The sequence below is a fragment of the Amphibalanus amphitrite genome, unplaced genomic scaffold, assembly GCF_019059575.1.
Source record: "Amphibalanus amphitrite isolate SeventyFive unplaced genomic scaffold, NRLGWU_Aamphi_draft 001256F_arrow, whole genome shotgun sequence".
Lineage (NCBI taxonomy): Eukaryota > Metazoa > Arthropoda > Thecostraca > Balanomorpha > Balanidae > Amphibalanus > Amphibalanus amphitrite.
The window spans coordinates 86933-102660 of NW_024882749.1; the positions used below are offsets into that span (position 1 = coordinate 86933).

Below are 15728 nucleotides of genomic sequence, written 5' to 3' on the forward strand. Positions count from 1 at the left end.
CAGACTCAGAAACCACCATTTATTCTGGTCGCAACCCCCGCAGCTTTATGGTGTTCAAGAAATTTCTTCCCTTTACTTGCAGGGTGGGACCAGCTTGGTCCCTATCTCTTAACCATTATGGGAATCTGATGACGTCATCAGGCTTTCGAACGTCCGTTAAATGTTTGACTAACACGTTTTGTAGCACGCGGTGGTATATGCTGCTTTGCGCGCAACAAATGCCGCACTTTCAAATAAAGTCGCTAGGAACAGCGGATATCCCAAAAAATAAACAAAAGTAAAAGTCTAATATCTTGAAAACCGGTGAATATTTTTCGATGAAATTTGGTAGATATTCGTTTTTGCTCTTTCTGAACCGAGCGACATCACTTTCATGCCAATTCATTAACTTTTTTGAAGGTGGGAGGGTCCCTTTAAAATTCCATGACCCTGACCCAAATGACCTTTGACCTGTGACCTACTTTTCGAGACCATGTTTGGCCGGAACCGCGATTCAGCGTATGTCGGCTCGCATTAGCAGCGCGTTTGCAGTCTTTTCGTGGTTTCAAGCGTTCAAACATGTGATATGATGTTGCCCCCATGCATTAGGGTGGGTGTCAAGGTCACCTGAAGGTCAGGTCAGGTCATTGACCTTTGGTGACCTCGGTTCACTTTTTCGAGTTTGACATGTTTCTAGGTCAGTTTTTTCGAGCTGAATTCGAATTAAGCAACCACATGAACGTTTACAAAGTAGTTTTGGTGCCTTCGTAACATGTTACGAGGCTGTCAGAGGCGGTTGACACCTACTACAAATACCTGGCATGACCTCTACTGGTTGACCTGACCTGACCTAACCCGACCTGGCCTAAATGAATGAAGACATCATCTGTGATCAAAACTAGCATGATATTCGTGATCAGCACCCCGAAAAAACCCATAGCAGCCACACTACGACGTTCTAACAGGTCCCAATTTTCCCGCCTTTTGGGTCATTGACCTGACCTGGAAGGTCAACCGATGACCTAGGACCTTAAAATTGGGTATCATCGGCTTTCTCTCGTCACGGGCAACACGCTCGTTTTTTCCGCGAAGCTCTAGCTTGATCAGGAGCGAAACGGCAAGGGGTTATACCTTATACGTTCGCGGCTGAGTATTAATTTGGTTCAAAACAATTATGTAGATAAGTTAGTTATTTAAATCTAAATATCCTATGACGAGAGCGATGGACATTTTTGGTATACAGTGTTATCCATTGAAAACAGGTCAAAGCTATTAAATTTTTAATTTAGTGGTCGCCGCTTACTAATCATGCGGCATACACGCCGCACATAACCGCCAATGCCGCAACGCAGCTTAGATTTCGAAGTAAGCATTTAGTCTCACCCGGCAAGGCAGATCCACGGTAAGTTTTGATGATTCATCATTACATACCCCTACAATGATGATTCATAACTCACCCGTTTCATATTGATATCTTGACCACCCCGCGTTCGATGTCTCTCGAACTATGAAGATTCTACGTCATCCGGCCAATCACGTTCCATAACCGCAGCAAAGCCCCTGCTGACCTTGATCCCGGATTGGCCGGACGAGTAGGATCTTCGTCATCCGAGACTTATCGAACAGGACCTTGCATCGAACGATTGTTATCTTTGAAACATCTGCGTCAGAACCGTATCTTTTCATAAAATGTCCTCTAAAATGCAGCAACATTTCCCACTAATTCACTGCAAAAACCAAATAGTATTTATCACAAATTTATTTCCTCAAATGACATTCGGAAGCATATAGGGCCTTTATTTGAAGATCAAAATTAGCTATTGAAAGTCATTGATGATTGAATGAACACTGTTCTTGATTTAAAGTGAGATTTAGGGGAAATATCACTTGACGATACTCCACGACTTCGGTGACGTCAATTGAATCTGCCGCCCACTGAGACACTTGCACCCCTTGCACCTAACCTAACCCACAGTGTATATAAATAACCTAACCCAGCCTGACCTGCCTTTCTGTAAGAATCAAGACCTGTCCTACAACATACAAGAATCATAACTCATAAGTAATATTGCATGATGCCTACATCTGCATGCAGCGCCGCTCGTTGCATTTCTGTCCTAGTTCGGTTTCCATCGTCCAAGCAAACCCAATACCACGGAAAGCGTGACGCACTGCGGCGCCATTTCGTGAAACAGGGCCCTGCTATTTGCCGTCCCAACAATAGCCGCCAGCCGGGGTCCGTAAAAGCGGTGAAACGACAGGATTTGTAATATGCGTTCCAGGCCACACCAAATGGACGAGCACCAGAAAATCCGTTCCTTTGCGGCTGGCGTCACGTGAAGTTCCATAGTATATATTGCTAACGTAGGCTCTTCAGCTCGGCCGGTCACCGCGGGTGACTCATTACTGCCGTTGGCTGATTAAAATATTTGGGATCCTGCGACTCTGACTTCGACCCTCACTTGGTATCAGACGCCAGATCATGACCTGAAGCTTCACCCTGAACTGTGAAAAAGAATAACATTGCGACACAAACCTTTATTCCCTACCGCGGAGACTATACAGGGGTGTCAAAATGCAACATGCCGGACCAGAACGGGCAGTACATCAGATGGAAGTAACGACATGAAAAGCAGTACAATACGATTCCCGATGCATTCATCTTGGCGACTACTACATGCTCGCATCGTGTAATGGCAGCGACACACTCATACCAAAGTGACCAATCTCACGCACAACTCCGGCAGAAGTCGCTGGCGACAGGCACAGCCAGCGACCGGGCAGGATCCCTCACAGCTACCGTCGAGCGCCGCGCGCCGCGTGCTCTGCCCGCACACAGCACGGCTCGTATCCCGTTCAGTACGCCCACCGCGCGCCATCCGCCGTCCGCCGGCTCAGCTGGTGCTCGACGAGCTGCTGGAGCTCGGCGAGCGGCGGCGCTCCTTCTTCCGCCGGGCGCGGCGCCGGCGCGAGCTGTCGCTGTCGCCCGTCGACGGCGACGACGAGCGCGACGAGGCGGCGCGCCGGTCGCGCTCCGCCAGCCGCATGAAGTAGCGCTCGTAGGCCTCGTAGTAGCCCTCGTGTCGCGGCGGAGAACGTGAGTAGGAGCGAGAACGCGAGCGGGAACGAGAGCGGGAGCGAGAACGCGACCGCGAGCGGGAGCGGGACCACGAGCGGCCGCGACCGCGCCCACGGCCGCGCGGCTGCCATCGGCCTCGGAAGCCACCGCGGAACGGTCGGAACGGCCGGCCGCCGCGGCCGCCGCGCGCCACGAACGGCCGCGGGGTGCCGCGTCCGCGCTCCACCCACTCCCTGTCCACCCAGCCGTCCACCTTGGACCAGACGCGGCTGAAGACGCGCCGCGGCGCGTCCCCGTCGGCCGACTCCGGACGCGTCTTCTCGCCGCCCGAGTCGCTGGTGTCCTCGCGCACCCGGATCTCCGCCTCGCCGTGGCTGCTCGAGCCAGACGAGTGCGAGCGCTGGCGGCCCTTCTGCCGTTTGTAGTGGAATCGCTCGTCGTCGGGGTTGACGCGCAGGGGCGGCAGGGCGCCGCGGCCCCAGGGGCGCCGCATGCCGCGGCCGCCACGGCCCCGCCACTCGTTCCCGTCGGCGTCGTACAGGAAGGGCGCGAAGCCGCGGCCGCGCATGCCCGGTCGGCCGCGGAACGGGGCGCGGCCGCGCGCGCGGAAGGCGGCCACGCGCGGATCGGCCGGCGGCCCGTCCTCGTCGGACCAGTAGTCGCGGGACGGACTGTTGTCCATCCGCATCCGACCTGCGGCGGCGGAGGGACGGGGAGTCACAGGTCAGGCGGTGAGCCAGCCCAACTACCTAACGGTCTTCTTAACATTCACAGACACTAGGCCGCACACATTTTAAGGAACATCTAGGCTGATCATAATAACATCCTGACCTATTTGCTTCACAAAAGTACTGTCATGTCCCGCTCTTAGACGACAAGAAAAAAACAGTAATATGAAGGCATTTACTTGCGAATTTTAGGGACGATATTTCGACAAAATAGCTGCAATGCAGCTGGCACCAAGCAACCAACGCTGGCAACAGCTGGCAAAATCGGAAACTGCGCCGAACAGACACACTCACCATAGCGCCTGCCGCCGCTGCCCGACCGGGACCGGGAGCCGGACCGGGACCGTGAGCGGGAGCGAGAGCGGGAGCGGGAGCGCGACAGAGACCGGGACGAGATGGTCGACCTGGACTCGGAGCGCAGCCGCGAGCGGGACGGTGACCGCGAGACGGACGACAGCGACGAGCTCGAGCTGCTGGTGGACGAGCGGCGCGCGCGCGCCAGCACGCTGCGCAGCTGGCGACACAGAGCGGCGCGGGTCACACACACATGGCGGGACTCTGGGGCACCAGAGCATCCGTGCATACAATACAGGGCGGGACACTGGCACACGGGGACACATCATACATATTATAGGGCCGGTACATGGCACAGCGCGGAGCCCAACTCGCAAGCTCACATAAAACGGGCTGACACAAAGAGCGACACAAACCACCTGTCTAAAAACAACACCTAAGAGCCTAAAGAATACGACACACTGAAAAACCGCATTGTGAACCCAACTCCCAGCTCAGTATGACAACAAAAGGTGAATATTTGTGGTAAACGTCAAATTCATTGAGGAGCTCTTATGAAACCTGACGTGGCGAGTACTGTCAGTGTTTCACGATAACTGCATTTACTGTACGCTGAATATTTGATATTTGATAACGCAGCTATTTTACCAACACACACGAGCGGAACATAATCTGAAGAGCTGGCAATCATCACACCACCTGCCTGCCGCGGCTAGCCTCCAGAGATAAAGACAAATCCCTGATAAAGTCAATTAAGCTGAAAATAAGCATCACATTTCCTTTTTGAAAGCCCAGAATGTTTGATAATGAAACCACACATCTCCCCAGACGGCAGACAAAGTACCTACCTTCTTTTTGCCTTCGATTGCCTTCCTGAGTTTTTCTCTCTGCTCCTCCATCCGTTTCTCCTCGAAAACCTTGTATGTCGTGACTAGCTTGTCTCGCAGCTTCATCTCTTTCTGTTGCAGTTTATCCTTCTCTTCCTTTTCTTTCGCCTGCAATAGATCCGGGCTAAGTGAGGCCACCACGCCACGTGAGCACGCTGCATTCCGAGTCCATCGGAGGACGTGTGGATAGTGGGAAACAGCAGGCGTACATCGGCACCCTTCAAAATCACCGGCGAACTGCCGAACACAGCTGGACAGACGACCAGCTCCGCGGGACTCGGATGCAGCGGGGCCGGAGAGGAGACACACTGGGTAAACAGGCGGATTATCAGGCGCGAAAACGGGCTACCTAGGACAGGCGGAAAGGACCGGAGGAGCCACACCTCAGGCCGGGGCCGTGGTCGAGGTCGGGTCGGTTCGGGGCTGAAGATCGTGTATGTTCGGGGTCCGGGTCGGGTCAGGTCAGTGTCGGGTCGGCTCAGGACTGGTTCGGAGTCGGTTCAGGTCGGTTCGCTCGGAGCCGGTCGGTTCGGATAGGAGTAGGACTCCGTCGGACCTCCGTCCCCACACCGGACGGCGGCGCCACTCACCAGTCGCAGCTTCTCCGAGGCGCCGTTGCGGTGTTTGGCGATGATGTTCTGCACCTCGGCCTCCTTGCGGCGGGCCTCGGCTCTCAGCCGCTCCGTCTAGAGCGGGCCGGGGCGTCAGATACGGCTGACTCAGGGGGCCGGCCGCGGGGCGTCAACCACACCTTACTCGGGGGGGGGGGGGGGACAGCGCCGGGTTCTCTGACAGGGTGAGGGAAAAGCACGAACAAACATCACACAGAGACGAGGCATTGAACAGAGCGCACTACACCCGAGTCAACCTCGCTCAAAGCGTGACATCAATAACAAAATAGCCATGAGCCACAATCTATGGGTAATAATGAAATCGTTTTGAAGGAATCATTTACTCTTTAACGTACGTATGTACAACAAGGACGCATGCGTAGATTTGCCGGCCCTTCATTCGCCGACTTTCCACGAGACCCGGAGTCTCAGAATACTGACAGAGCGCCGTGCCGGTCTATCACCCATCATGACGTCCATAATATTTTTACTACGGGGCTCAAGGGGGCCGACCTTATCAATATACAAGTAAAACCTTTTAGCGTAGCGTACTTCATGCTCATTTTCACATGTTACCAGACATCAATTGGCCATGTTTGCATCCAGTACTGAGCGAAGCAATTACTAGCTATCGAGTGAAGAGCATCGTCTTGCTACCCAAAATGATAAAAAAGGATTACCGTTGCAAATATGGTGAAGTAGCAGAACGAACATTAACGGCTCCGAAAAATAATTTAGCCTGATTGCTGATCAACAGCGATAGATAAGTGGGATGACCAATTCGAAGCCAAACGAGGCACAACATTCAATGCACCCAGCTTTTTTTGCGTCCGACGAGCTTCTCATCCAAAGGACGCCACGTAAATGGGCCCTAAAACGCCTCCCATCCTACGCTGTCGCCAGCGTGTCGTCACCTATATCCCTATTCCACGCTGTCGCCACCCACATCCCCTATGATTTGTTACCACACTGAAGGATTACTAGGTCTTCCTTCACACCAAGCTAGCACCTCAACACAGGACCCGAACTGCATCAGCCCATAGCTGAAAATGGAGTTTATCAGCATCCGCGACGATGACGATTGATGTTAAACTATCGCCACAAATCGATCAACTTACCAAGCCCATTTTAGCCATACTGACGAGCCTTGCGTCCCACTAATTATGCGTGACCATGTCATACGCACATCTGGCGATGGCCAGTTAATCCGAAGACACAAGGCGCCTATCTAGTCCACATATGATGTACCATTCCATGCATTTTGCTGTTGCATCTCTAGGGTAAGCAAGATCAGGATTTGGTAACATATAAATCTTCATGTCATGTAATTAAATAAAAGATCTTCAGAGTTATATTCACTGTTATTTGCTTGATCTGAAAACAGCCGTGCATGCGTCATTGAGGGGACGAACAATACAACAGCACACTGCCTGCAAAGGACGGGCACACGCACGCTAGAAAAGCTATCTTTGTGATCAAACGAAATCGATAAAAAAGACTGCTGCCGTAATAACGATTAAAGTGAATCCGATGAATGGAGTATTGTTTCAGGATAACTGGACAAGAAACCTTATGCCAAAAATGTAGAAGGAAATATGAAACGGATGCCTTTAATCTACTGCTATGCAAACCCCTCCTGTTAAGCTAAGACAAGCATAGAAAAATATCACATGGGAATGTATCTGATCGGCCTGTGTAAGGTAGGCGCGAACTACCAATGGTACAAGAGCCCGACAGAAATATTGAGGCTGGTTCGATTCACAGCAGACTGGGAGTGAGCCAGTCGGCGGAGGGGTATCGGGGTGTCCCCGGCTGGCGGTCCCCAGCCCCGGCCGGGCGGCGCCGACCGACGCCAGCCTGCTCACCTTGACCCGGTCAAACAGGGTGTCCAGCAGGCGGATACTCTCCAGCTTGCGCTGGGCGATCAGCAGCTTGCGCTCCTCGAGCTCGATCTTGAGCTGCATGGCCTCCTCCTCCTGGCGCTGGCGCCGCAGCTCCTTGGAGCGGCGCCGCTCCTCCTTCTTGCGGCGCCGCTCCGCCTCCAGCTTACGCTTTCGCTTCTCGCGCATTTTCTTCTCACGCTCCTCGTCTTCAATTTTACGCCTGCGAAACAGAGAATCACTGAAGTGCGGCGAGCAAAAGATCTGCAATGGCACTATGTCATCCATACAATTGCAAATCGGTTCGTTTCTTTAATATGAAAACGTAATATAGCCATAAATGTCTCGAACTTCCACCACCCTGTCAGGGACAGCCCCGTCGCTATACCCCACCAGACCCACCCTGACTACTGAGGCTGCTCTCTGTAAACTCACAAAGCCGAGGCGTCCTTGAGCTCGTCCAGCTGCCGCTCGCGTCGGCTCCTCTCGTCCAGCTCCTTGTCCTCCAGCAGCAGGCGCTCGCGCTCGGCGCGCCGCAGCTTGATGTTGCGCTCGCTCAGGTGGCGCGAGCGATCAAAGTCGACACGGATTGGCGCCGCCCAGCAGCGGTCACCCTCGCGGTACACCAGACGCATTGCCTTCAGCGAGGTCATGGCCTTCACGAAGCCCATGTACTCCTTGTACTGGACGAACGCCTCGAACGCCACGTCGTTGCTGAAGTCGAACGTGCCGCGCACGCCCGAGATAGAGGCGCGCATTTTGCGCCGCAGCCGGTCCAGCGCCGGCACGTCGATACAGCGGATGTCGCCCCACTGGGCGAACACGCGGCGCACCAGCGCCTCGTCGACGCGGCCGGTGGCGCTGTTGGCGAACCAGCGCACGGGCAGCTGCTGCAGGTGCAGCGTGTCGGGCCGCTCGCCCGGCCGCATCTCGTTCATGGTCGGGTCGTCGCGGAAGAACGAGTCCCACTCGTGTCGCGTGGGGAAGGGGATGCGCGCCTCGGCGGCGCGTACCCGCAGCAGGTCCGTGAAGCCTGGCAGCTTGATGGTGCGGTTGTCGAGCTGGCCGAGCAGTGACTTGAGCAGCCGGCGGCTCTCCACCTCGCCCTCGAACCGGATAAACTCCAGTGACGACTTGGTCACTGCCAGCGGGACGGGGCCGCCCGGTCAGAACGCCGCTGGGGCGGGTAGGTGTGCGTGTGTGCGTGGGGGGGGGGGAGGGACGGGGCCGCCCGGTCAGGACGCCGCTAGGGCGGGGAGGTGTGCGTGTGTATGGGTGGGGGGGGGGGGCGTGTGGGGGAGGGGAAGTGGCGGTGCCGCGCGGTCAAAGCGCGGCTGGGACGGGGAAGTGCCTGTGTGTGGGGACGGTGGAAACAAGTTATCTGCTGTCAGTGAGTCTGTTTATTGTCATTTTGAGTGGAATCCATGGGTACCTACAGGGAAAAGACACTACAGACAAGAAGAGCCAAAGCTATTTAATGCATATAACTATACCCTGTCAAACAAACTTAAATAGTGCAACGGGTACTAATCGTCTGATGTACAGTCTGTCTTAAAAGTACCGCGCAAAGTAACGATGGATCCATCAAGCCTGACCGAGGAAGGGCTGCTAAATTTGAGTCACCGAAGCAATTGACATCCTCGTCCATTCCCCAGGTCAATTGGTTCGGTGACTTTCAAATTATAGCAGTCCCTTCCTCGGTCAGGCTTGATGGATCCACCGTTACTTTGCGTGGTACTTCTAAGACAGACTGTACCATCCCACCGAATCGCTATAAATGACGTTTTACAATATGAATAATTGATTTATAGAAGAAAAAAACGTAGATAAAATTACATGACATGTTGAGTAATATTCAAATATTTTTCACACACAAAATTAAGTACTAAAAAACAAATCTTCTTCGCAAAAAAAAATTGAGTACCGAAAACTAGCAAATAACCGCCAACCCATGAACTCAAAGGACTACAAATGACTGAAAGAATCCAGAAAAACTGTCGAAAAACTGTCAATGAAGTGGGTACAGCCAATTACGAACATTCCGGTCAGCAGACAAGTAGGTGTGCGGTTTCCGGTGACGGGAGGACCGGTGTAAACTTTCACCGATGAATATTCGTACTTACCTCCTAGTTATCTACCGATGACATGAAAATTCACCACTATTTTTTAACAGCTTAGATGGGTTAAGTACAAGCAGTGCGTGGCCACTTCAGTTACAACAATCAACGGTTTGATTGTTTTCCATCGTGTGCGGCAGATGACACTGGTCCACAGCTGGCTTCCACGATATCATTTTGACCCGCCTGTTTAATGCATCTTTTGAGTTGACCCGTTCACAATAGGGACATCCTCTGTTCACATGGTCTTGGAAGCGGATAAATTGTTCCAATGTAATAACATGTCACTTGCACTTTACACGAGTATTGGTTTCACCCATGTTACTGACGCAAGGTTGGCACCTTGTAAGGTATAACTTTTCTACTACATAAAACACGTGTGTAGGACCGCTATTAAAAAGGATAAATCTACCTCAGTTTCATCACAACATGCTTCCATGTCTAGGTTCTTGTACTCTTGTTCCCGTCCTGGTTGAAAACAATGATGGACGCCAGCGTCGATGCATTGATGAGCAAAATATATGACATCAGAGTTATTTACTGAACATGTTATGCATCAATTTCACATCAAAACATTTTCTTCTGAAATTTGTCAACCGAATTTGCTGTAAATGTTCTGCTCCACAAAACCAAGAGCGTAGTGTCCACTGTCCAGTGATCAGTATCATTATCTTGATGGCATGACGCTGTGTGCACTGTGCTGTGCGCATTCCACGGCATAACGACACCTTGATCGTTTGGTACAAAGGACATCAGCGATTGTCCTAGCCGCTGACAGTTTTGATGACTGTCAGTAGTGAGCACCGAAGGCCTTGATAAATGACATCAGGGTATTTTGTCACTGACATTTAAGTGACAAAATCAATCATCTGCAGGGAAACAGTGAAGGATGAGTCAAACGGGCATAGTACACCAAAAATGAGCCCACGCGTCGTCAGAGGAAACAAATTAATAAAATGTGAATGACAACCGTTTGTTCATGTCCGGAAACAAAATATACAGGTGCCCCCTCCCAAAAAAGGCGTTTCCAGCTTTTGAGGCCCACATATCAAATTCGAATGAAAATAACGAGCCAAACTTTCGTCAAGTTTTCGACACTTCTTACTTCTTTAGCACACTGATATGTCAAATTATAAAGCTGTGCCATCCTTTTCAAGCCAGCACTCTTACGTTGAATAAAGCGGCACGTTTTACTTTTTTTGCCGTCATTGAGCCATCATGATGTTTGGTTTATTTTTTATGAAACGCCTGCGCAAAAAAAAAAACTATTTTTACCTATATGGCATGCTTGAAACATTAACGGTTCAAAAAGTTATTCAGTCATTAACATAAAAATAACATAATTTACTGAAAATATTAGCCACATTGAACATTCGAAGTTTCAATGTTATACCTTAATCACTTTCTGAGGAATATTGATTTAGGTTTTTCATTTTTCAGGGCCATCTGGTATAATGATGAAAAAGAAAATAGGTCGTCATCATTTCAAGGCTTTACTTTACTTCGACCGCCGCTGGTCGTGACACGCCGTGGCCTCTGCTGCCCGTCCACGGGCTCCCACCTTTGAGCGAGACAAGCGAGCCCTGCGTGATGAGCGCCAGCAGCTTGTCCTTGACGGTGCCGCTGGAGATGGACTGGCTGGGCGAGCTGAGCTGCGGCAACTGCACCGAGATGTTGATGCACGCCGTCGGCCGCAGGTAGAGGCCGTCGGCGCGCGACAGGTCCACCAGGTCCTCGCTGACCTGGCACGGGTAGACAGCCATGGTGGCACCGCCCGCCCGGCAGCTGCCCCGCCTGGAAACAGAGACAGATATCAGGTGAACAGCATCGCCCATGACGTTCGTGCCTCGTGCTCGTGTCGTGACTCTCGGCTTCCTCATAGTGGTAGTAGTGGGCATCACTTCAAAATCCATGTAACACAAGCTGTCTCAGATGTGCGCAAGCGATGTTTCTCACACAGAAGCGTAGCCCTCTGGACCAGACTGCCTGATGATGTAGTAGCCGCAGGAAGCCTGGGCACTTTCAAAACTGCATGGTCTCGCGTAATACATGATGACCTGTACAATTTTGTTGCGTGATTACCAACTCAAAACACAATAAACCTTGCTAAATGTATTTATTATCCAGAAACCAATGATTATCTACACAGTCATCACCGATGACATATGTCATCGGTGGACAATCAAATCCAGTTAAACCACAGCAACAGACAATGGGCAATCTCGTTGGTGAACTGGCGTGTCTTCTGATCCTGGGTTCCCATCATATCTGCTCCCATATCTTAATGGCTGCTAGGCAAGGAGAGCCCTACCAGGTGAGAGACGTCTTGTACAAACATACAACTTACAAACCTACAACCTACACCTACAACCTACCCTACTAGATATGGCAGCAGGGGCGACGTCTGCTAAGAGAATACCCAAAAAAGTAGGACGAAAAGCTGAGGACCAAAAATTGAAGAAAGTCTACTTAACGGAAAATGTCAGTATTAGTACCTAGAGCAGACGTCACATGAAGATTTTCCAACCAAGGAGAGGCGCCATACCCAGAGGTGCTTCTTTCTAGGAAAACCTAAGCAAACCTAACCTAACCTGACCTAACCCAACCTACAACCTAAAAACCTACAAAGTACATACCCCTACAAACCTACCCTACAACCTACAAACCTACAGTGCCTCTCCTCGGTTGGAAAACCTTCGTGTGATGTCTGCTCTACTAATGCCAAAATCTCATGGTATCATATATATATATATATATATATATATATATATATATATATATATATATATATATATATCTATATATATATATATATATATATATATATATATATATATATATATATATATATATATATATATATATATATATATATATATATATATATACCGTAAAATGGGGTGTTAAGGGACAGTGGGGTGTTAAGGGACAGTTGCATGGGAAAAACTTTGAGTCATATTAACTTCCTAATTTGAGAAGGTTCAATAAAAACTTCAGTGTGGTAGTTGACACTGTTTTGCTCTTGACCATAGGACAAAATGGTATGGTTTTTCATGCAAGTGATTTGGTTCAAAGATGGATTTGAAAATCATGCTACATTTTCACAAAATTGAAACATCTCCAAAACTCTGTGTGTACCACATAAACTGGTGGGTGTACAGGGAAAATGAATGCATAGGTGTATTGTCACATGTATTGCACATGTTTCCTGAAAAGCTTGTGCAAATCCACCCATTCATTCATCATGCTCTTCCTCTTTTCCGGATACATGCATATTTTGAGGTGGATGTGGGGTGCTAAGGGACAGGGAAGAAAAAATAGAAAATAATATCTAAATATAATTTCATTAAGTTTTCTTTCAGTAGGCATGGAAAACACCAAATTCCACATAAAATGCTGGCAAGTTCATGCTTTTATCTCTAACACATCTTAAGTTATGTAACAAAACATCTCAACACTCTCTTTTACAATGATGGGTCAATGGAGACTGATGTAGGTAAATGTGATGTCATCATAAAAAGGCTAAAACAAAGAGGGCAACATAATGACAAGTGACTAGCTTCAACATGGGTTTTAATTGATGACAGAAGATTACTTTTTGGTTCTGTTTACTGTATAATTAGCACATTTTCCACAAACGTAAACTGCATTACACGTAATTGGCTAAAAAGGTCATTAGTGGTGAATGAACCTGACTTGTTTTGTGACAGAATATGCAAAACATTTCAATAAATAAATTGTGTGCCCTTCCACACCCCAATTGTGGGCATTTGATGACCATTTCTTGGAATAATATAGGTGTCCCTTAACACCCCACATTGGGGTGCTAAGGGACAGTGATGAAAAATAATAAAAAATAATATGCAGGTATAAATCTTAAAAACTTTAATGTGGCAGGCATGTAAAGCACCAAATTCCACATAAAACGCTGACAATTTGATGCTTCTATCTCCAACCCTTCTTGAGTTATATAACAAAACACCTCGAAACTGTCCCTTAACACCCCGTTTTACGGTATATATATATATATATATATATATATATATATATATATATATATATATATATATATATATATATATATATATATATATATATATATATATATATATATATATATATATATATATATCAGTTGGAGAAACTATGAGGCGCCAAACTAAAATGTGATCAGCCAATCAACGGCTAGAGTGGGCGGGGCAATGACTATACGGTCATAAAATCAGAAAACTTCATCTTTTCCATGCATCCTAGCATTCAAATGAAAAATAAGGCATAAGAATGTTTTTAACCACACAAGGCCTACACTCACTCGGTGCACAATGCACTGGTGGCTCTAAATCGCAGAGTTACAATACAAGGTCAAACAGCAATTGATAAATATGGCGGATTGAAACAGACCAGACGCACCAAAAAATGTAAGCAGCACCCGGCACCATGGTTTCAAAATGTCATAATTTTTATTATTTTGTTGATGGTTTTACATTTTGGTTAAATTATGATTTTAAGTTAAATATCCATATTTATTGTAATTAAATCAAATCTTTTAACAATTTTCTTTCAAAACACCGATCCATTTATGGAATTGGAATGACCAGCTATAGTCCATTTTTTTTTCAAAAGGCTCATGGCCCGAAGTATTATTTTGGAGTAGGCACGTGCCAGACGCTAGAAAATAACGCAAGCCGAGAAGAATTTCGCGGCCATTTTTGAAAGATAAGCACAGTGCAACGCAAGGCCATATAACGGAGCGAGTTGTTCAATTTAGCTTTTAAATCGTGTCACATTACAGAATGTTAGTAAATTCATAGATTTGAGCCATCCTGTTGATTTTGAATGCAAATTTAACGTCACTCCTGTATTAACCTTGATTCCACAGCCAGCCCATCACTTGAGAAATAGCAAGCGGCAACTATTTAAACATTCGAGACGGAATCTGTCGGGGGCCGGAATTCTGAACGGCAAGCTCATGGAAAACATGCCATTGTCAGCTGCTGAAGCTGGTGACGTTCCATGTTGTTGTCTTACACTGTGTTCTCGCGTGCTACCTACAAACTTCAGTCGTCTTTTTATAAGTCAAAGTCTTTCCAGATTTAGTTGGCGCATACCCGACTTCTTCCCAGTGCAGAAATCGTTCGATCAGCATTGTAATAGATCGGCAGATATGCTGGCTCATGTTTCTTTTTGTACTCAGCAGAAATAAATCTAAAACAAAATGTCAATCCGTGTGTTACTTTTGTAGGTCTGCAAACAGGTCATCCACGTGATCAGTTTAATCATTTGTTTAGTGCCTATGGCTAGACCCCGTGTGGAAGCATTTTCGATTCACAGTTCCTCATTATGAGTCGTATGTCTATTGTCTATACTTTTTTCCAAACTATCGCAAGTCAGAGACCAGCCGATCGAGCCGGCCAGTCAAACGTGCCAAGCCGGTGTTCGTTGATTTCTGTAAAAACCATCACTTTGCACGTGACAATTCTAAAATCGATTTTCGGGCCGTGCGCCTTTTGAAAAAAAATTGACTATAATTGTGACACCCAGAACCTGCAGGCTGCAGAAAAGCTGTTTTCCTATCAACGTTTTCCAGTGAATTTGCGGAATTTAATCAAACCACATTAATCCCTAGTGGAAAATGGAAACCTTTGCTCTCTAATAAGTGGGAGCCATACTGCAAAGTGCAAATACCGGCACGTTAAACCGTTTTTCACCCGTAGTAGCGAGGGCTGCATTTATGCCGATATATGGTCATCAAAAGTCTATTAATTGACCGATCAATTTTTTGGATCTTCGCCTCGTAGTTTCCCCAACTGATATTGATATGAATCTTGCAACAAGAAATGCAATGCAACTGTTGACATTTTTACAATTATTAACACCATTGGAAACATTGGGAAAGTAGCTACTTACCAATTAAATTAAATTTACACTCTATAAACAACCAAAATTCAGCTTTTAAATCACAAAAAAACAACCGTTTTCTTCTCAGACCCGCGGGTTTGCCTTGGACCCGCGGGACCCGCGTGCGTCCACTTTCCGCCGAGGCAAATATCGGAAATCAATAAGGCTCATTTTTCCGTTCACTTGAGTGGGATTCCCTCCTAGCCGACAACAGAATGCGCAAGGGGTTCGCCGTGTTTGTCCCCTATGGTGTGT

The 15728-nt window shown here is 48.3% G+C and overlaps 1 protein-coding gene across 1 annotated transcript; it reads right to left on the minus strand.

Moving 5' to 3' along the window:
• Nucleotides 1-2502: 2502 nt before the first annotated feature.
• On the minus strand, nucleotides 2503-15650 carry LOC122371539 (A-kinase anchor protein 17A-like). The gene is made up of 8 exons (XM_043347928.1): nucleotides 15483-15650; nucleotides 11137-11369; nucleotides 7894-8599; nucleotides 7444-7681; nucleotides 5558-5653; nucleotides 4929-5075; nucleotides 4081-4300; nucleotides 2503-3751 (listed from the first exon to the last, which is right to left on the minus strand). Exons 2-8 carry the CDS (start codon nucleotides 11336-11338, stop codon nucleotides 2874-2876), a joined length of 2487 nt encoding a protein of 828 aa, XP_043203863.1. The 5' UTR covers nucleotides 11339-11369; nucleotides 15483-15650; the 3' UTR covers nucleotides 2503-2873.
• Nucleotides 15651-15728: the final 78 nt, after the last annotated feature.